Source organism: Crinia signifera, chromosome 8 (assembly GCF_055691185.1).
Source record: "Crinia signifera chromosome 8, ASM5569118v1, whole genome shotgun sequence".
NCBI lineage: Eukaryota > Metazoa > Chordata > Amphibia > Anura > Myobatrachidae > Crinia > Crinia signifera.
Window position 1 is genome coordinate 40,811,460 of NC_139224.1, and position 21,437 is coordinate 40,832,896.

General features: G+C 44.0%; 1 protein-coding gene across 5 annotated transcripts in view; it reads left to right on the forward strand.

Annotated features, from left to right (window-relative positions):
- Positions 1-21,437, forward strand: part of CACNA2D3 (calcium voltage-gated channel auxiliary subunit alpha2delta 3) — an 876,035-nt gene that overhangs the window by 405,817 nt on the left and 448,781 nt on the right. For all 5 annotated transcript variants that reach the window (XM_083156212.1, XM_083156214.1, XM_083156213.1 and 2 more), the window contains 3 exons: positions 1,579-1,710; positions 11,115-11,175; positions 11,265-11,415. In XM_083156212.1, coding sequence (XP_083012338.1) covers positions 1,579-1,710; positions 11,115-11,175; positions 11,265-11,415 — 344 coding nt within the window. The remainder of the gene's footprint in view (positions 1-1,578; positions 1,711-11,114; positions 11,176-11,264; positions 11,416-21,437) is intronic.

Below are 21,437 nucleotides of genomic sequence, written 5' to 3' on the forward strand. Positions count from 1 at the left end.
GCGTGCCCCCTTCCAGCTCCTGACGGCGGCTAGCAGTTGGTGATTCCATCACCAGGAGCAGCTGACGGGAGCTGCTCCATCTGTATCTCATACAGTAAGTGTATGTACAGCATAACTTTAAAATAAAGATTTGCCCTACCTTATCACCTGATTAGTGGGGGGTGGCAAAAACACAATAATTCACTTTATAAAAATATGCGAGTATGGACTTAAATTGCAAATGCAATTTGCGATACTGTGAATTTGGCTTGCACAATCAGAACTCGAATCTAATTAAATTCCTCCATAAATGCCAAAACTTGTTTTATGTCTTGTTGGTAGATTCAATAAAGATAAGTGACAATGTTTTTTATTTTATACAGCATATAATTACTAGGTTTATTGTGTTTTATTTTAACTTTTATAAAGAAAGCAATGGTACCATTTTATCTGCCACCCCAGGAAACATTTTAATGTATTACCAAACAGATATAGGTGCTCATTTATCAATGAGTCACAAAACTCGTTGTGAATGGAAAATCCCATTGCATATGATAAATTGTACTCCAACCAGTCACCTCTTAGCTGTCAAGAATTTGAAAAATCACAGTTAACTGATTGGCTGGAAAACTGTTTATCATATAGAGGGCCAGATGCACTAAGCTTCAAAAGTAATAAAATGGAGTGATAAAAAAACAACCAATCAGCTACTGGCTGACATTTTTCAAACACAGTCTGTCACATGGCAGGTAAGAGCCGATTGGCTGGCTGTTTATTATTCTCCATTTTATCACTTTTGAACCTTAGTGCATCTGGCCCGCAATGAGTTTTTCACTTGTTGATAAATGGGCCCCAAAGACAGTTGGATTGGCCCACAGGGGTTCAGGGGAAACCCATTGTGGGCCCCACTGGTTGGATTGGCCCAAATGCCTGCCCACCTTTTTCTTTAGGGATCAGTTTCCAAAATGCACATTTGAATGATACATTTGAAATATTTTACCTCATACTGCACAGGACTACGGTGTATTTGCTATAGTGCATTGCTGTATTTAATCGAGTACATTTTTGTGCATGCGCTAGCAGTATTTATTTATCAAAGGACCCAGAGCATGCACTCTCTATTGGTTATCCAAGCCTCTGTGGTAGCTGGCCACACCCCCTCTGGGGACACGCCTAAACATGGGCCCCTTGCATACCTCCCGACTTTCTGAAGTTTAGAATAGGGACACTCGCGTGGGGGCGTGGCGTATGCAAATGAGGGCACGGCTTATGCAAATTAGGCCATGCCCTCGTTTTCGGCCGCGAATAGACGCTGTGCGCATGCACACAGCGTCTATTCTGTGAGATTGGGGGGGACTCCAAACTGCTCCCCCCGCGGCGGGCCACTGCCGGCCGCGGGAGGGACGCGGGAACGTCCCCAAAAATCGGGACGTTCCCGCGTTTAGCGGGACAGTTGGGAGGTATGCCCTTGCATTACATTCCCTCAGTGGGCCCTTCATACCCCAGTCTGACATTGAGTAAATCATTAATGTGTTATTTGCTTAAAATAAAAATGAAATTATAAAGAGGATCTCACCTATATTTTATTTTCCGTTTCAGATCCCGAAATAGTGAATGGAATTTATTGGTCCGAGGCACTAAACAAGGTGTTTGTTGATAACTTTGACCGTGATCCATCCCTCATATGGCAATATTTTGGAAGTGCAAAAGGATTTTTTCGGCAGTATCCTGGTAAGAGATCAATCCTTAAAGTAAATGAATTCATTAGATTCCTTATACTTAGATCTGTAAATATTTTGTGTTACCTTTGCATAACCTAAAGTAGGGGTCCTCAAACATTTTTCCTCTGGGACCCCATCAGTTAATAAAAATTATTGCAGGACCCCAGCAAGTTACTGCAGAAGGTCATCACATCACATGTGTGGTCAGCAGACAGCACATACATGGCAGCATTGTGGAGGCACAAAGGGGTTTATTCTAAACATAGAAACATAGAAACATAGAATTTGACGGCAGATAAGAACCACTTGGCCCATCTAGTCTGCCCCTTTTTTTAAACATGTTACCTCAAACCATATTTGATCCTTATTTTTTTGTAAGGATATCAATATGCTTATCCCAAGCATGTTTAAATTGTACTACTGTATTTGCGTCTACCACCTCTGTTGGGAGGCTATTCCACTTATCTACTACTCTTTCTGTGAAAAAATTCTTCCTCACATTTCCCCTGAATCTTCCTCCCTCTAGTTTCAGTGCATGTCCTCGTGTTCTGTTGCTCCTCTTCCTGTGAAGAATGTCTCCCACCTGTACCTTGTTAAAGCCCTTGATATATTTGAAAGTTTCTATCATGTCCCCCCTTTCCCTTCTCTGCTCTAAAGTATACATATTAAGATATTTTAGTCTTTCCTGGTACGTTTTGTGATGTAGGCCATGCACCATTTTAGTTGCTCTTCTTTGTACAGTCTCTAATGTATTTATATCCTTCTGGAGATATGGCCTCCAGAACTGAACACAATACTCTAGGTGAGGTCGTACCAATGACCTATACAGTGGCATTATTACTTCTTTCTTTCTACTGCTGATACCTCTCCCTATGCAACCAAGCATCTGACTTGCCTTCTTCATTGCTTTGTTACATTGCCTACCTGCTTTTAAGTCCCCTGAAATAGTGACACCTAGATCCCTCTCTTCCTCAGTAGTTTCCATTATAGTGCCATTTATACTATATTGAGTCTTTGGATTTCTGAGACCCAAGTGCATGATTTTGCATTTTTTGGCATTAAACTGTAGTTGCCATTCTCTTGACCATTTCTCTAATCTGCCTAGATCCTCAATCATTTGTTTTACCCCTCCTGGTGTGTCTACCCTGTTGCATACCTTTGTGTCATCTGCAAAAAGGCACATTTTACCCTCAATTCCATTTGCAATATCACCAATAAAGATATTAAAAAGCACCGGTCCAAGTACAGATCCCTGGGGTACTCCACTTGTAACCTTTCCCTCCTTTGACTGTACTCCGTTTACTACAACTCTCTGTTTTCTGTCCTGCAACCACGCTCTTATCCATTCAACTATCTTAGAATCCAATCCCAAGCTTTCAAGTTCATTTAACAGTCTGCGATGTGGGACAGTGTCAAAAGCTTTACTAAAGTCTAGATAAGCTACATCTACAGCCCCACCTTGATCTATTACTTTAGTCACCCAGTCAAAAAAGTCAATAAGATTTGTTTGACATGATCTTCCCCCAGTAAACCCATGCTGTTTTGGATCCTGTAAATTGCTGGTTTTGAGATATTCTACAACTCTTTGTTTTAAGAGTGTTTCCATCAATTTCCCTACTACTGATGTAAGGCTCACTGGTCGATAGTTGCTTACCTCTTCCTTGCTTCCACTTTTGTGCAGTGGGACTACATTCGCTGTTTTCCAGTCCTCTGGGATTACTCCAGTAGCTAGGGACTGGTTGAATAATTCTGTTATTGGTTTTACCAGCTCCCCTTTAAGCTCTTTTAGTATCCTTGGATGTATCCCATCTGGCCCCATTGATTTATCCACTTTCAGTTTTGAGAGTTCTGTGAGGACTTTCTCCTCTGTAAATGTACTTGTCTCTCCCTCAGTTTTCTGACTATACTTGCAACTTAACTGTGGCCCCTTCCCCTCTCTTTCAGCAGTGAATACTGAGCAGAAATAATTATTAATATTATCTGCTATTACATTGTCCCCCTCAAGAAAACTTCCACTCTCTGTCTTCAGTCTAATTATTCCACTTTTTGTTTTTCTCCTTTCACTTATATACCTAAAAAAAGTTTTCCCCCCTTTACCCACTGACTGGGCCATTTTCTCTTCAGCCTGTGCTTTTGCACATCTGATTACCTTCTTAGCCTCCTTCTGTCTAACAAGATACACCTCTTTGTCCTCATTCTTCTGCGTCTGCTTAAATTTCTTAAAGGCCAACTTTTTTGCTTTCACAATACTTGCTACTTCTTTTGCAAACCACAATGGCTTTCTTTTTCTTGTGTTTTTCCTAACTCTTTTGACACAAAGTTCTGTTGCTTTGTGTCAGTTCATTCTAGTTCATTCTTTCTGACAAAATCCTTCTTAGATGAACAAAACCATGTGCACTGCAGGGGGGGCAGATGTAACATGTGCAGATAGAATTAGATTTGGGTGAGTTATTTTGTTTCTGTGCAGGGAAAATACTGGCTGCATTATTTTACGCTGCAATATAGATCTCACTTTGAAGAAAAACCCCACCCAAATCTAATTCTCTCTGCACAAGTTACATCTGCCACACCCGCAGTGCACATGGTTTTGTCCATATAAGAAGGATTTTGTCAGAAAGAATGAACTAGAATAACCCCTTCATCACCATCACCTTCAGTTTGCACAACCTGGACACTGATCTCCATGCTGAACTAAATGCTGTCACACACTGCCTCTGTCTCACTTATACATTAACTATACTTCCTGTAGGCTCTCCACACTTCCAGTACACCACCTTCTCACTGCTCATTCTAGGCCACTCCAATCTCACTCTATATCACTACTCTGACCAACTTTACACAGAAATATGGCTCCTAGATCCAGTCCCATACCAGTCCTTGCTGTCAGGTCTCGCCCCCTCTCAACTTCCACACCTTTCACACGCACCCACAACCCACATAACCTAATTACTATCTCACCTGTCCCCTCCCTTCCTTTCTCCTGTGCTCTCTGGAATGCTAGATCAGTCTGCAACAAGCTCCCAACTATCCACGACCTCTTTATCTCCCACTTTTTTAACCTTCTTGCCATCACTGAAACCTGGCTGTCCGCATCTGACACTACCTCCCCTGCTGCCCTCTCTTATGGAGGCCTCTCCTTCACACACTCGGTCAGACCGGATGGCCGCCAGGGTGGAGGAGTGTGCATCCTCCTCTCCCCCAACTGCACCTTCCGCGCCATCCCACCTGAGCCCTCCCTCACATTCTCCACCTTTGAGGTACACACTATCCGCCTCTTCTACCCCATTCACCTCCTTGTGGCTGTAATCTACCGCCCCCCTGGCCCCTGCTCCCCTTTCCTTGATAACTTTGCTGCGTGGCTTCCACACTTTCTTGCCTCTGACCTCCCCTCTATCATCCTCGGTGACTTTAACATTCCTATTGACATCAATAATGCTGCCTCCTCTAACCTTCTTGACCTTACCACCTCCTTTGGAATTTCTCAATGGACCTCCACCCCCACTCATAATCTCGGACACTCCCTTGACCTAGTCTTCACCCACCATTGTAATCTCTCTGATTTCTCCCTTCCCACTCTCTGACCACAATCTGCTCTCTTTCACCCTCTCATCCTCCCCTCTCCCCTCATTGCCCAGACCCACAGTCACCAGACGTAACCTCGGATCTCTTGACCCCACTGTTCTGTCTTCCCTGAAGACTTTCCTCTTTCCTCTCTCAACCATGACTTGCCCCAACCAGGCTGCCTCTTTCTATTACTCTTCTCTCACCTCTGCTCTCGACTCTGTAGCCCCCCTCCACACTGTTCCCCTTCGACGCTCTAAACCACAACCCTGGCACAACAAAATAACTAGATTCTTGCAAAAATGTGCACGCTCTGCTGAACGCCTCTGGAGGAAATCTCACTCTCTGGAAGACTTCCTCCATTTCAAGTTTATTCTCTCCTCCTACAGCGCTGCTCTCTCCTATACCAAACAATCTTTCTTCAAATCTCTCATCTCTTCTCATTCCTCCAATCCCCGACGTCTCTTTGATGCTTTCAACACTCTACTTCGCCCTGCACCACCCCTCCTCCCTTCATCCCTCACTGCCACTGACTTTGCCTCCTTCTTCCTCTCTAAAATTGAGGTAATCCGACATGATATCTCCTTCCATACCCCCTCTGCTGCCCACCCACCCCAATCATCCTCCCCTACCAACTACCCCACTCTGTCATCCTTCTGCCCTACTACAGCTGAGGAAGTCCACTCCCTCATCTCATCCTCTCCCCCCTCTACCTGTCCCTTGGACCCTCTCCCCTCCCGTCTCCTCAGTTCCCTCTCCCCCACTGGCTGCTCCCACCTTGCTCACCTCTTTAACCTATCTCTTTCTACTGGCATCTTTCCCTCACCCTTCAAACACGCTCTGGTCTCGCCTATTCTTAAAAAACCTAACCTGGACCCTTTATCTCCCACAAGCTACCTCTCTATCTCTCTTCTCCCATTTGCCTCTTAAATACTAGAACGGCTGGTTTACAGGCGTCTCACCAGCTACCTGTCTGACCACTCCATCCTAGATCCCCTTCAATCTGGCTTTCACCCACTTCACTCCACTGAGACTGCCCTAGTGAAAGTCACCAATGACCTGCTGTCAGCCAAATCCAAGGGTCACTTCTCCCTGCTTATCCTTTTGGACCTATATGCTGCCTTTGACACTGTGGATCACCCTCTCCTCCTCCACACACTCCAAAACATTGGCCTCTCTGGCACAACTGGTTTTCCTCTTACCTCTTCAACCGTTCCTTCTCAGTCTCTGCCTCTGGCTCTACCTTACCACCTTCTATCCTTCCTGTCGGGGTCCCTCAGGGTTCCGTCCTTGGCCCCATTCTGTTCTCTCTGTAACCTCCTCTCTGGGTGCACTCATTAACTCCTTTGGCTTCCAATATCACCTCTATGCAGATGACACCCAAATCTACCTCTCCTCTCCTGATCTGTCCCCCACTGTTTTCTCTCAAGTTTCCAACTGCCTCGCTGCCATCTCTACCTGGATGTCTGATCGATTTCTGAAGCTGAATATGGACAAAACCGAACTTATTATCTTTCCCCCACCCAGAGCTATGCCCCCTACTAATATCTCTATCACTGTTAACAACACCATCATCTCCCCTGTTCCCCAACTCCGCTGCCTGGGTGTCACTCTTGACTCCTCCCTCTCCTTTGCACCCCACATCCAAGCCCTGGCCCATTCTTGCCGGTTCCAGTTACGCAACATTGCTCGCATCAGGCCCTTTCTCTCACAGAGTGCAACTAAGCTGGTCATCCACTCATTAGTCATCTCACGGCTTGACTACTGTAATGCTCTTCTCACTGGCCTCGCTCAATCCCAACTAGCTCCTCTCCAATCTGTCCTCAATGCTGCAGCCAGGCTTATCTTCCTCTCCCGCCACTCTAACTCTGCTACTCCCCTTCAACAAAATCTGCACTGGCTTCCATTCCCCTACAGAATCCTCTTCAAACACCTCACACTCACATACAGGGCCATCTCTAATTCCATTGCTCCATATATCTCTAACCTCATCTCCATTCATAGTTGTCTCTCCTCCACCCTGATCACTGCTTCCCATGCTAGAGTACAGGACTTTGCCCGTGCTGCACCCCTTCAGTGGAACGCACTCCCTCGCTCCATTAGACTCTCCCCGACCTTGCAAAGCTTCAAACGGGCACTGAAAACTCACCTATTCATCAAAGCGTACCCTTCCACTCAGGGGCGTAACTACTTCCTTCTGGGCCCCATAGCAAAATTTGGAAAGGGCCCCCCGCCACAGGAGAAGAGGGTGACAGGTGTGTGGGGGGGAGGGAGAGAGAGAGATTATATGGAAGGGGGGGGGGGTGTAAAGGGGAGGTTGTAGCAGAAGAGAGGGAGAGACATGGTGGGGAGGGAGTAAATGAGAGGAGGTGGAGAGAGACATACAGAGAGAGAGAGACATACAGTACACAGGGAGAGAGAGAGACATACAGAGAGAGAGAGACATACACAGGGAGAGAGAGACATACAGAGAGAGAGAGACATACAGAGAGAGAGAGAGACATACAGAGAGAGAGAGAGAGAGAGAGAGAGACATACACAGGGAGAGAGAGAGACATACAGAGAGAGAGAGAGACATACAGAAAGACATACAGAGAGACAGAGACATACAGAGAGAGACAGAGAGACAGACAGACAGAGACATACAGAGAGAGACATACAAAGAGAGAGAGAGACATACAGAGAGAGAGAGACATACATACAGAGAGACATACACAGAGAGAGAGACAGACAGAGAGAGAGAGACAGACAGAGACAGACAGAGACAGAGAGACAGACAGAGAGACAGACAGAGAGACATACATACAGAGACAGAGAGACATACAGAGACAGAGAGACATGCAGAGAGAGACAGACAAACATACAGAGAGACAGACAGACAGAGAGAGACAGACAGAGAGACAGACAGAGAGAGAGACAGACAGACAGACAGAGAGAGAGAGAGGCATACAGAGAGAGAGAGAGAGAGAGAGAGAGAGAGGACATACAGAGACAGACAGAGAGAGAGACAGAGAGAGAAAGCAGGGAAGAAAATGAGGAGGGGGTACCTGCATCACTTTTTTTTTCTTCTATTCACATCCTCTCCCCTCCGACCCACAGTTCAGGCTGCTCTGTTCCTCCCTCCCCCTCCTCCCCTTCTTACCAGTACAATTGATGCTGTCAGTGCCGAGTCTGCCTGCACTGACAGCTCCGTGTCTCCTGTTTCCCAGGGCCTGGGTCTCCCACACAGAGCAGGCAAGCAGCACACTTCACAGCGTGTTTCACGCCGGGGCTGGTCACTAGATAGTGACGTCAGTCCCCGGCAGCATCAAAGCAGGGAGAGAGGGGAAGGCTGATACAGCCGGACCATCACCTTCCCTTCATTATGTAGCAGCGCATCGTCGCTAGCGGGGGGGAGGGGGCAGAGAAGGCACCACCGACACTGCCATTCTGCCAAGGCAAGCGAGCATAAGGAAAAAGGGTGCAGGGGATGCCTGCTGTGCTATGGGGCCCCCCAAGGGCCCGGGCCCCATAGCAGCTGCATCCCCTGCACCCTCCATAGTTACGCCACTGCTTCCACTGCATAAACCAGCTGGTTCTCCGACCCCTTGCCTGTTTACATCCTGCTATCTAACCACCACCCCCTCGCTTGCACCTCTTGTAATCTGTCTGTCTCCCCTTCCTACTAGATTGTAAGCTCCTCCGAGTAGGGCCCTCTTCCCTCCTGTTGTCAAAGCCCACTTCTCTTCACATTTCACTCACAGCTCTCCTTTACTCCAACACTCAGTGACCATCTTTGTCCGCATACTCATCTCCATCATTGGCATCTAGCCTCTAGTTGTATGTTGATTGAGTCCTCACTACTTTATACAAGCTGTAATGTGTATTAAACTGTGGCGCTCTTTATTTGTACTGTATTTTTGTTATTTATTCAATGTTATGCCAAGTTTTGTCTCCCTGTATTGTTCCTTTGTACGGCGCTGCGAAACACTTGTGGCGCCTTATAAATAAAATTATAATAATAATAATAATAACCCCCAAAGTGATGTGAGGAGATCTATACGATGGCATAAGATAAAAATCATGGGCACCGTACTAGGAAACAAGTACCGCTATTTTTTATATATATAAGTACATTTGTCTAAGATTTTTATAAAATCTATCAAACTAAATATTTATGTGCGATTAGTGCACCTCCCAGCGCCACCTGAGTTTTTATATTGCATTTGTTTTGCTGTGAGGGTTGGTGCTCCTTCTCTTCAGCCAAGCTGCTGCAATTATATAGTGCAGCAGATTCCGTTGCACCTTATATATGTAGACAGTAATAGATCAAACTGGTAACAACAGACAGGTGTGGAGGTAGGAGGGCCCTGCTGCAAGCTTACATTGTTAATACATTGGCGCAATGATTATCAAATTTATTTTGCTGATTGCTGTTTTCAAATATAGACATATACCGGTACTTTATTTTGCAAGATACAGGCATAGACTTATCACTTTGTTGTCAGCGTCCCACTGTGCTGCATGGGGATAGACATCCCTGGGACACTGCTTTCCTGCTTGTCCAGTTATCACCTTGATGTTCTGCTCAGAATAAGTATCGTCAGATATAAGGTTATTTTTGCAAAATATTTAATGGGACATAAAGTACCTGTATATTAAGGATGTTACCAGGGCCATATTTAGGGTTGTGCATGGAAGTGAGTTCATGGAAGACATTCTCCTGCCTGGAGAGAAGACTAGAATAAACCCGGAATGCATCCGGCACCCACCTTTCTGTATTCAGCTTCCTTTTGTGCAGATGCATCCTCATACATTTTGTCTCAATATGATATACAGCACAATATGCTGGGAGTCAGTGAGCTGGTAGGTCCTCTGTAACGTCGGGTGCATCTTAGTCAACTGTAAATGCATCTTAGTCAACACGTAATGTGGCTAAGACGCACATGGAGACTGTGCTGCTAATTGATATATGACACTTGTATATTGTGTGTAACTGAGTCTGTAAATGGACTAGAACAAAATTTGTTAAAAAAGAAAAACATTATATCACTTCTACATTATAGCACTTTGTGTACAGATTCAGAGACTCAGTCGCACACAGATATCCAAGTGTCATATATCAAATTAGTCAGTGCATCCAGGTCACATTGCATTCGTCTAAGACACATTGTATACAAAAAAGAAGCAAAAAATACAGCTGACACTAAAAGATTGTGTAAATTGTGTATTTTTTTTTAATTTCACTAGAAATTAGCAAGGGGTAGAGAAAGCTTATGTGAATTTGGGAAATAAGATCTTAATTTACACGCAGAACTTGAAAAGAAATTAAGGGGGAAATTGGGCAATCAATCAGATACTACAGATGTTGCGCCGCTCATCTTTGCGAGGCTGGTGGTAGATTCGCCACGCGCCAGCCCCCGCCAGCCGCCGGAAGGCCCTCACAACGGGGCTCCCCCAGGGTCCCCACCTCGTTCCCTCACCTCCCCACTCCTCCCCCTAACCCTGCCTGTCTCCCTGCAGGGTTCCCGTCCCCCCCGCCAACGAGAAACTGGGATGCACGTGCGTGTGTGACGCTCGTGCCTCCCAGTCAGATGTAGTGCTACTCGCCAGTGGGGGTGGTCTGGCGAGCCCTGGCGCTGGATGAGCAGCGCTACATCTGTATCTGGTAACTTCTAGAAGGTGCTAAATAAATAAGTAGATTCTGATTATTTGCCCATAAAAACATCCCATGTGAAATAGTAAGTAAATAATAGTTAATAGAAATAGTTAGTAAATTTCCCCCAAAACCTTTATTTTGCACTAACATCTAATAATTACAATAAAATCTTGTAGCTTTGATCGATTACATTGTTTCTTCTTGTCCGTTTTAAGGTATTAAATGGGAACCAGATGAGAATGGCGTCATTGCGTTTGACTGTAGAAACCGAAAATGGTAGGTTCCCCATCTCACCATAAACATATTAACACCTTCCACCTCCAAAAACAGAACGTAAAAGAACAATCTGTTTCTCTGTAACCCAGGTACATCCAAGCAGCTACCTCTCCAAAAGACGTAGTGATTTTAGTTGATGTAAGCGGGAGCATGAAAGGACTGCGCCTGACGATTGCAAAGCAAACTGTTTCCTCTATTCTGGACACCCTCGGAGATGATGACTTCTTCAACATAATTGCCGTACGTTCCTTTATTTCTTCACTTTTCTTCTGTTAAATACATTCTCCTGGGTCACCTTGTAACTGGTTGCCCCCAGACACCTGCTGGTGGCCTCTGAGTGGTGTCAGGCCTTCAGATGCGCTCATTTCTGCATTCAATCAATGTTCATTTAAGTTACAAGTTGAACTTTTGTAAACTCCCCGCTAAGGCCGCATTGACAAGCACCCCAGCAAACAGCACAACGAACAATACTCTTTACTATTTTAAGGTCAACGCTTGTTATTCTTAGGCTGAAAAATAGTACCGTGTGTTGGGAACTACTTATGAAACGGCAATTGAAGTTGTTAAAATACAAATCATAATAATGCTGACATTTCTAGATTTTTTTCTAGAGTTAAGAATATACTCATTTCAATATGAAAAGCTTCTTTGCTTTCTTCTTCTAAGCTCAGTGTTATGCATTGTACATACTACATATGGTTTTTGGTTATTTCATATGAAAGTTACTGTATAAGCAGGGAATGTTGAAGATGCAGAGTTCTACTGTGCAGACCCTTTATTGCTCCGAGGCTTCATTCCCTGTACCAAGATGGCCACCGAGGTTATATCATTGTGCATTTGCATTACCATGTTGTTGTTGTGTTAGAGTGTTAAGTGGGAGACACATCAGTGCAATCTTATGACTCTAAAGGTGCCCACACATGCACCGATCCCGGCGGTGCGATGCTGTACGATGGGGTGCGCGCTCCCGCGGCACCTCATCGTACAGTACAAAAAGTATGTGCTGCACATACTTTTTGTACTAGCTTTTTCTAGCATTGCATCGCATCGCATGCACATCGTATGCACAAGGCATACGATGCGATGCTATGTGTGCTAGTTAAGCCCACAACGCACGCCGGGATCGGTGCGTGTGTGGGCTCCATAAGAGGTGATAAAGAAAAATGTAAACTACTCTTTGATATGACTGCTTTCACTGCATTGCAAGTATCTGGATGCTTCCAGTTCCAACTAATGCCGGGCATACACTGTCAGATTAATGTCAGGGATGTCATGCTTTGTGACACCCGGTTAGGCTTAGTGTCAGTAATGGAGTCTGAAGGAGTTGCACAGACGCTAGAAGGCTCGATATAGTTCTTTTACGTGAATTTAGTATTGCATGTTAGATACACAAACAAGGTAGTTCAATAACTTTAAAACCTGATAAAAGAATAGTTACAGTATAGGTCTGGGCCTTAAGGTTCCCATACACGGTACAATATCACTGTGCGCTTTGAACTACATTGCATCACATGCGATTTGCGTGCGTCGCAAATCAATGCGATGCGATCGGGACCTAGTTTATAAAGCATGGACTGCACAGACTTTATGTGCTGTGCGAAGGGATTCCCGTGGGAGCACGCATCGCACAGCACCCCCACACCATGTATGGGCACCTTTAGAATATTGCCTGATTAGCTGGATGCTGGGTTTGTTGAAAAACCATCTGCATAGCGTTCATAGGTCCAACTGTTGGAGTACAAAGCAATACCTGGGTACACAAGATACTCAAGGTTAGATGCTGGGGTTCCATGCCATGCCATCTGCATGGGAGACACAGGCCTAGCTGCTGGGGAGCGGTGCCAATTGCATGAGAGGTACAGGCTTAGATGGTGGGTTGCAAACCGCACCAGCTATTCAGGATGCATATGCATGGGTGTTCGGTTGTTCAGCAGTACAGGCAACTCTGGAGACACACGGTACAGATGCTGGAAAATGGAGCAGTACCAGCTACTTAGGATACACAGGCATGGATATTGGATGGCAATGCATTACCAACTACTCAACGATACACAGGCATGGATATTGGATGGTGATGCATTACCACCTACTCACGATACACAGGCATGGATATTGGATGGTGATGCATTACCAACTACTCAACGATACACAGGCATGGATATTGGATGGTGATGCAATACCACCTACTCACGATACACAGGCATGGATATTGGATGGTGATGCATTACCAACTACTCAACGATACACAGGCATGGATATTGGATGGTGATGCAATACCACCTACTCACGATACACAGGCATGGATATTGGATGGCAATGCATTACCAACTACTCAACGATACACAGGCATGGATATTGGATGGCAATGCATTACCAACTACTCAACGATACACAGGCATGGATATTGGATGGTGATGCATTACCACCTACTCACGATACACAGGCGTGGATATTGGATGGTGATGCAATACCACCTACTCACGATACACAGGTGTGGATATTGGATGGTGATGCATTACCACCTACTCACGATACACAGGCGTGGATATTGGATGGTGATGCATTACCACCTACTCACGATACACAGGCATGGATATTGGATGGTGATGCAATACCACCTACTCACGATACACAGGCATGGATATTGGATGGTGATGCAATACCACCTACTCACGATACACAGGCGTGGATATTGGATGGTGATGCAATACCACCTACTCACGATACACAGGCATGGATATTGGATGGTGATGCATTACCACCTACTCACGATACACAGGCGTGGATATTGGATGGTGATGCAATACCACCTACTCACGATACACAGGCATGGATATTGGATGGTGATGCATTACCACCTACTCACGATACACAGGTGTAGATATTGGATGGTGATGCAATACCACCTACTCACGATACACAGGCGTGGATATTGGATGGTGATGCATTACCACCTACTCACGATACACAGGCGTGGATATTGGATGGTGATGCATTACCACCTACTCACGATACACAGGCATGGATATTGGATGGTGATGCAATACCACCTACTCACGATACACAGGCGTGGATATTGGATGGTGATGCATTACCACCTACTCACGATACACAGGCATGGATATTGGATGGTGATGCATTACCACCTACTCACGATACACAGGCATGGATATTGGATGGTGATGCATTACCACCTACTCACGATACACAGGTGTGGATATTGGATGGTGATGCAATACCACCTACTCACGATACACAGGCGTGGATATTGGATGGTGATGCATTACCACCTACTCACGATACACAGGTGTGGATATTGGATGGTGATGCATTACCACCTACTCACGATACACAGGTGTGGATATTGGATGGTGATGCAATACCACCTACTCACGATACACAGGCGTGGATATTGGATGGTGATGCATTACCACCTACTCACGATACACAGGCATGGATATTGGATGGTGATGCATTACCACCTACTCACGATACACAGGCATGGATATTGGATGGTGATGCATTACCACCTACTCACGATACACAGGTGTGGATATTGGATGGTGATGCATTACCACCTACTCACGATACACAGGCATGGATATTGGATGGTGATGCAATACCACCTACTCACGATACACAGGTGTGGATATTGGATGGTGATGCATTACCACCTACTCACGATACACAGGTGTGGATATTGGATGGTGATGCAATACCAGCCACTCAGATTATAACGCACAGATGCTTGACTGCAGTGCATCGTAATAGGATCCAGCAAGCAATTGGATGGAAACCCGCTGGAATCTGTGGATGCACATGAATGAGGAAATGCAACAAGTTGTCGACATGTGTACCGCATCCCCTCGCATGGCTTGCTGCGCTCTCCATTCTTCGACCGCGGTGCCTCGCTGCACTCTCCACACTATTATATTTTCACTCTATGCCAACTTGGATAGTAAAGTATGAACCAATTTGGTCTAAACCACAAAAAAGTAAAAAAATTGCGTTCACGTTTTGAGTGTCGACCATGTCCTTGTCGACCTTAAGCGGGTGTCGAGCTTCTGTTAATGCCGACGTATGGTATGTCAACAATTTTCAGGTGTCGACCTTGTCACTGTCGACCAATTGTGGTTGACCTAGTGACTGTCGACCTAGATATTGTCAACTCAGTGTCCAGATACCGCTTGCGGAGAGTGGCGGGATGCATCACATGCAAATAGCAATGCTTGTTGCATCCTGCCCAATGAATACCCAGCATACAGGAAATGATTAAGGGTGACACGTTTAGAAACAGTAAGTTTGATCATTGTATGGTGTTTAAACGGTGTGGTTGCTTTTGGTTGTGTTTGTGTTACAATCATCCCTATTTACATCTTTATCTAAGAGCAATGGTATTGCTGTCTTTTTTTTCTATACATAAAAATCAGATCTGTCTGAATTTAACCTTGTTTGCACAATCTACAGTACATGTGTGTTTGTGTGTTTGTGTGTGTAATTATGTAGAATTGAGCTTAACTTATTATAGTGAGCACATTGAAAGCATAAGGTAGATGACCCCTGTTATACAGACCCAGGGGAGCCATTTGATAATGTATGGTTGCAGATGTACCATGAAGCACAGGAACGATTACTATACAGAGACAGTTCCCAATGTTTATGTTAATGTGCTGGACATACTGACAAATTGGTTTCTACATGGTACGTAATACTACCTGGAGGTGCTATGTGCACACAGTTGGGGATGGTTATCTTTCTGATGTCATGTATAGCATATGATTGTTGATTGTTAACAATAACTTCCAACATGGTGCCCTCCACTAAGATGCAAGGAAAAAGTGATTCGAAGCATATGTTTTAGTTCTTTAGATTCTTTAGATTTTTCTCTTTTGCTTCTGGTATGACTGGTGTGCATTAGTGTGGTCAGGAGAAAGCAACCAGGCTGCAAATAATGCACTTTCTGCTTACAAAATAGAAACGGTGACCTATTTACTGTAGGACACTGGTGGCTATGAAATTTCCCATCTCAGGTATATACAGCATATCTTGGATTTCTCTAACTTTAGTTTTAGTTCCAAGTTTTAAGTGGGTAGTGACTGTTCCAACTTCCCTAGATGAATCCTTTGATTCACAATTCCTTTGATTGTTATTGGATAGCTCGTCTGTTGTGATTGTATTGCCACTAAACTGCACCTGAGTCAATATACCAACAATTTTTATACAGCTGTATGTGACCCTCAATGCTGACTCATCTTTACTTATGCACTTCTTATTCTGCATAGTGTCAGTAAATGCTGCACTGGCATGCGCATCTTACCTGCGCTTTGATCTGCACTCTCCCACAGATCAGTTGCTGGCATTGCTGGCATGATGTACAGCTGTCCCATTGTTCCGTCACCTTGTTGTTGTGGTCTAGAATGTGGCCTGGCATCCCACGCCAGCATGCGGCTGCATGGGCACCGCCATGACACCAGTGGTCATCTGACCCCTGTACTCAAATCCCTAGAGCCTGCATGTGATGCACTTGGACCATATAGAATTGCCAATTTTTCATGCAATTGGAAGCTTAAGAACTCCTGTGTGTTCTCCTATATATCACACTCTGCTACAGTAGGATAAACAATATGGGGAGAACACACACGATTGAGATATTTATCTGACATACAGTATATCACCGTGAAGAGAAATGCCCATTTTTAGCGTTGAGTGTTCCATCAACTGCTGCACTAATTACAGCAGAGGGAGGTATAATTATAATCCAGTATCTCTATCCCTCATTTTAAGATTTGGGGGGAGATTCTCTAAACTAAAAATGAGGTAAAAACCCCATTATCGGGGTTTTTACCGCATTTTGGGATGCTCTAAACATCCCCCGCTGGGTTACCGCGACGGGGGGCATCACCAGAAGAATCTGGCGATGCCCCATAGAAGCCTATTAGCTTCTACCACGACCCACCGCCGCCCCGCTCCGACCCCCCCCCCCCATCTGTGTCCAGGTAGCACAATTATGCAGGTGAAGGGGGGCAGAGCTGGGCTGCGGATGTTAGTCCCATCTTGATCTTAATCTTCCAATTGCACAAAAAATGGTAATTCTATATGATCCATGTGTGATTCAAAAAAGATAAGGTTCCCCTGATGAAGTCTTGCATAGTATGAAACCCGCTGGGTACATGATTTTATTAAACATCGAGGACACCAACCTGAAAGGTTGACATTAAGTAGTTCTATGAGATTAAAATCATGTTATTATGAACTGCTCTGAAAAATGGGTACTTGTGTATTATCACGGCGCCCCCGATTTCCATCGCAGGTCATTGTACAACCAAAAATTGCGTTGCATCGCATGCGATATGACCGATTTTAAGTCGAACATGCACCCAGATGCCTAATTCCTATGTTAAATGCCCCCCAGACCCGATTTTAGTTTGTACACCCACCCTGATGGGTAATGACTATGTTAAATGCCCCCCCATTGTTAACGCCACCCCACTATCAACGCTAACCTAAGCGTGGCAAGCGTGGCGAGCGCAGCGAGCCTGCGATGGGGGCGGCGGTACGCATCCTCCGACCTTTTCATACCCCCACTATCCACGTCGGCGTGGAGTTGATTTAATATAGTGTAGCGAGCCACCGAGCCCGAAGCGTGGCGAGCGCAGCGTGCCCCGCGAGGGGACGCGTAATACTAGTGAAGTTATGTGCTTCCCCTTGCGAGGCTCGCTGCGCTCGCCACGCTTCAGTCTCGGTGGCTCGCCACACTTTATAAAGTCAACTCCACGCCGACGTAGATAGTGGGGGTATGAAAAGGTCAGAGGATGCGTACCGCCACCCCTCGCGGGCTCGCTGCGCTCGCCACGCTTCGAGTTGTCGTTGATAGTGGGGTGGCGTTAACAATGGGGGGCATTTAACATACTTATTACCCATCAATTAAAAAACGGGTCTGGCTGGGCATTTAACATTGAAGTCGCGTCGCATCGCATCGCATGCCATTATAATGGCATGCGATGCGACGCGATATTAAAATTGTACACTCTGCCCGGGAAAAGCCTCAAATCGGTCCCATCGCATGCCATCACATACCTTAATTAGTGGTATGCGAATTTGTTTTAATTGTTATCATATTTTGAACCAAAAGGTTCACGGGTGTTTGCTGTATGGACGTTTTTATTTGTGAAGTTTTGCCCATGATCCATATATAATGTTCTGCCATTGTCTTCTAAAATATTTTTATATTATTTAGGAGGCATCTTGAAGCCTATGAAAATTTTAAAACTGGTTTATGCAAATAAACCCCTTCCATTCATACCATTAGCAGTAAAGATAATGTAACTGCTTAGTTAGGTCAAATATCTCCCTTATTAATCTTTAATTACCCAGTGTGTAATTACTGGGAACATTATTATTGAGAGACATAATTACATTGAAAATTTAATATCTTTTACATTTTATTATATTTTCTTAACAAAATCAATCAAAATTTACATGAATGATGTTCTTGCATTTTAGCAATTAGTTATCATGGTAATTAGGGTAGCTAAACAACTAAATGTTATGTCTAATTATAATTATTATCAGATACAGAATTGTATACGATGACAACCTGTATCATCCTAAATTAATAGTAGTCTATGGAGTAAAGTTGTGACACGGAGCTGCTTATTAAGTACTGCAACATTACAATTTCAGCTGGGTTTCCCCCACGCTCTAAATTTTATTATTGCTATTTGTGATAAAATAGATTAATTTTACTGTGAAAAAAGTATTTTTCTTGCATTGATATCTTAAACATTTTTGGAGGTAAAAAGTAGGTTATATAGTGAAGTGATAGACAGTAGCCATTTGAATATTGGTACAGCCCACAAAGTGTCTGTCCTTATTATAAGTTATGAGTGCACATTATCAGTATACAAAAGCAATGGGAGTTTGCTTGAGAAGTTATATGGGGGAACAGTAGGTGGCACTGTAACTTAAGTTGGCAATCTGTAGTCTTTCTTTGTTGTGGTAGTGTATTTTCTCCTAGAGTCACATAAAAAAGTTTACATTTGCTAGTGACAACAAAGTTTATTTCATATTCTTTCACTCGGTGTTTGATGTTTGTTGCTGCAAAACATTCAGCATTATAATACCACTTACTGCCTAAACTTTTTAAAAACCGGTATTTTGAAATGGGTCTGAGCCTTCACATTGCAGTAGATTACCGTTTTAAATACCGTTTAAATACCATTCACATCAGTCAACCCGTTTAATCCCCTGAACACTTTTCAAGGCAGAATGCAGGGGACAGCCTATCACAGGTCTGTAATATGTTGTTTTTACTAAATACCGTTTCAGAGTCATTCTCACTGCATAAAAAACGGCTCTGAAACGTGTAGGTCTCTGCTTTTTAAATGTTTTGAAATACCGGTTGTCTTTAACTGGTAAATGAACTCTGGCGTTTTCCCACTGCAGCCTTAAATGTTTTAAAATGGAAAAAAAAACAGCAATATACCGTTTAACAAGTGCGGTGTGAAAGGGGTATCAATAAATATGATGTATTTGGAGGCAGAGAGATATGAAGCTTATATGGAGGAATTTCCATGATCTTTTAGGTCTATCTTGTGAATCTGTGCTTATGGAATCACTTGCAGTGGCATATTTATAATGAGTGCAGTGAACCCATTTTTTATTCTTTACTCCTTCAAAGTCCCGCAGCGTCAGCTGCAGTGCTGCGGAAATAGTCGGAAAAATGGCCGTCACTGTGCCAAAATCTGTGCAAATACATTAGTGTCTGAAATTAAATCAGCATAAACTAGATATGTGCAGGTTCTGATTTACTCTGATTTACTCTGATTTCAAAGCAGGATCTTATTAGCTATCAACTGTCAACAACTGTCATGTGATTTGGGATAGCCAATAAAATCCTGCTTTGAAATCAGAGGAAATCAGAGTAAATCAGAACCTGCACATCTCTAGCATAAACAGGTATAAAATGACAGCATTGCGGTTTTCTGGGAAATGTGTTTGATAACTTTTCTGGAGTCTGTACTGATAAAGGAACAAAGGATCATCTCAATAAATGTAATATTGGACTCTTAGGGCCAAATGTAATAGGGTGAGAGTTTCAAAAAGTGAGAGATTTTGGGAGAGTTTTCCCATGTTTTTTAAAGCAGCAATCAATTACACTGCAAAACCAGGTTGATTTTGCCATGTAATTGATTGCTGCTTTAAAAAACATGGGAAAACTCTCCCAAAATCTCTCACTTTCTGAAACTCTCACCCTATGACATTTGGCCCTTAGGGCGGTATTCAATCCAGAATTCCGACTGTCAGAATCCTGGGCAGTTTTCTCCCAGCTCTACAGCTATAAGATAGGTGGAATTCAATTGTTCCGCCGGTCGACTCGCAAAAATTACCATGAATTGTCGAAAACGGGTGTGAATTCGACAATCCATTGCTGTTTCCGACAATTTAAAAGTCAGATCTGTTTTGTCGAATTCCATCTTCATTGCTGTTGGAAATAGCACCTGGGATTGAATACCCTTATTAATGCCATAGCCGGTGGAAAATGTACCATGTTGCCCACCAGTGGTGGCGCTAATCCAATGTTGCATAGAAATTTCCACCATTAGTCACACATTAGATGTACCATCGGACAACTGTGTATATGTATAACAACCCAGTTATGTGGTCACAGGAGTGTGATGATAAGTATTAGAATCCGGGTAATATCACTAACCTTCTTGCATGTCACACCGTCTTCAATTTATGAAGCATTCTCATCTTCTACGTAAAAAAAATTGGATAACAGCTCTTTGGTTGATCTGGAGGAATCCATCATGCATCCGACCGAGCAAAACAATTTTCCAGGAATGAAGACACTGAGGCAAAGCTCTTCACTACACACGCCCAACTGGAAAAACTCTACGTCATTCATCGGCAACACAATAACTCACTGCGATTAGATACAACACCGCTACAGCAAAAGTTTCCTTTTCATTTGGGTACACCCTATATATTCCCATTTATGTTTGGAAATGGACTCAATGTTTGGAAAAGTCACAAAGCAAAACATTGTTTGAAATTACCAGCTCGAAAAATTCTATGTTCTGTTGCTTCTTTGTCACGTTGAGGAGTAGTAATAAAGCTTGCTGATTCATGTGCTGCTCTTGTCAATGCATATCAACAGTGCATGACCAGCAAAGATGGAACAAGGGAGACTTATTTTCACACTTTTCATTGAGTCCAAGCCATGCAGCAAATTGCACATTGAGTATTGCTATGGGACT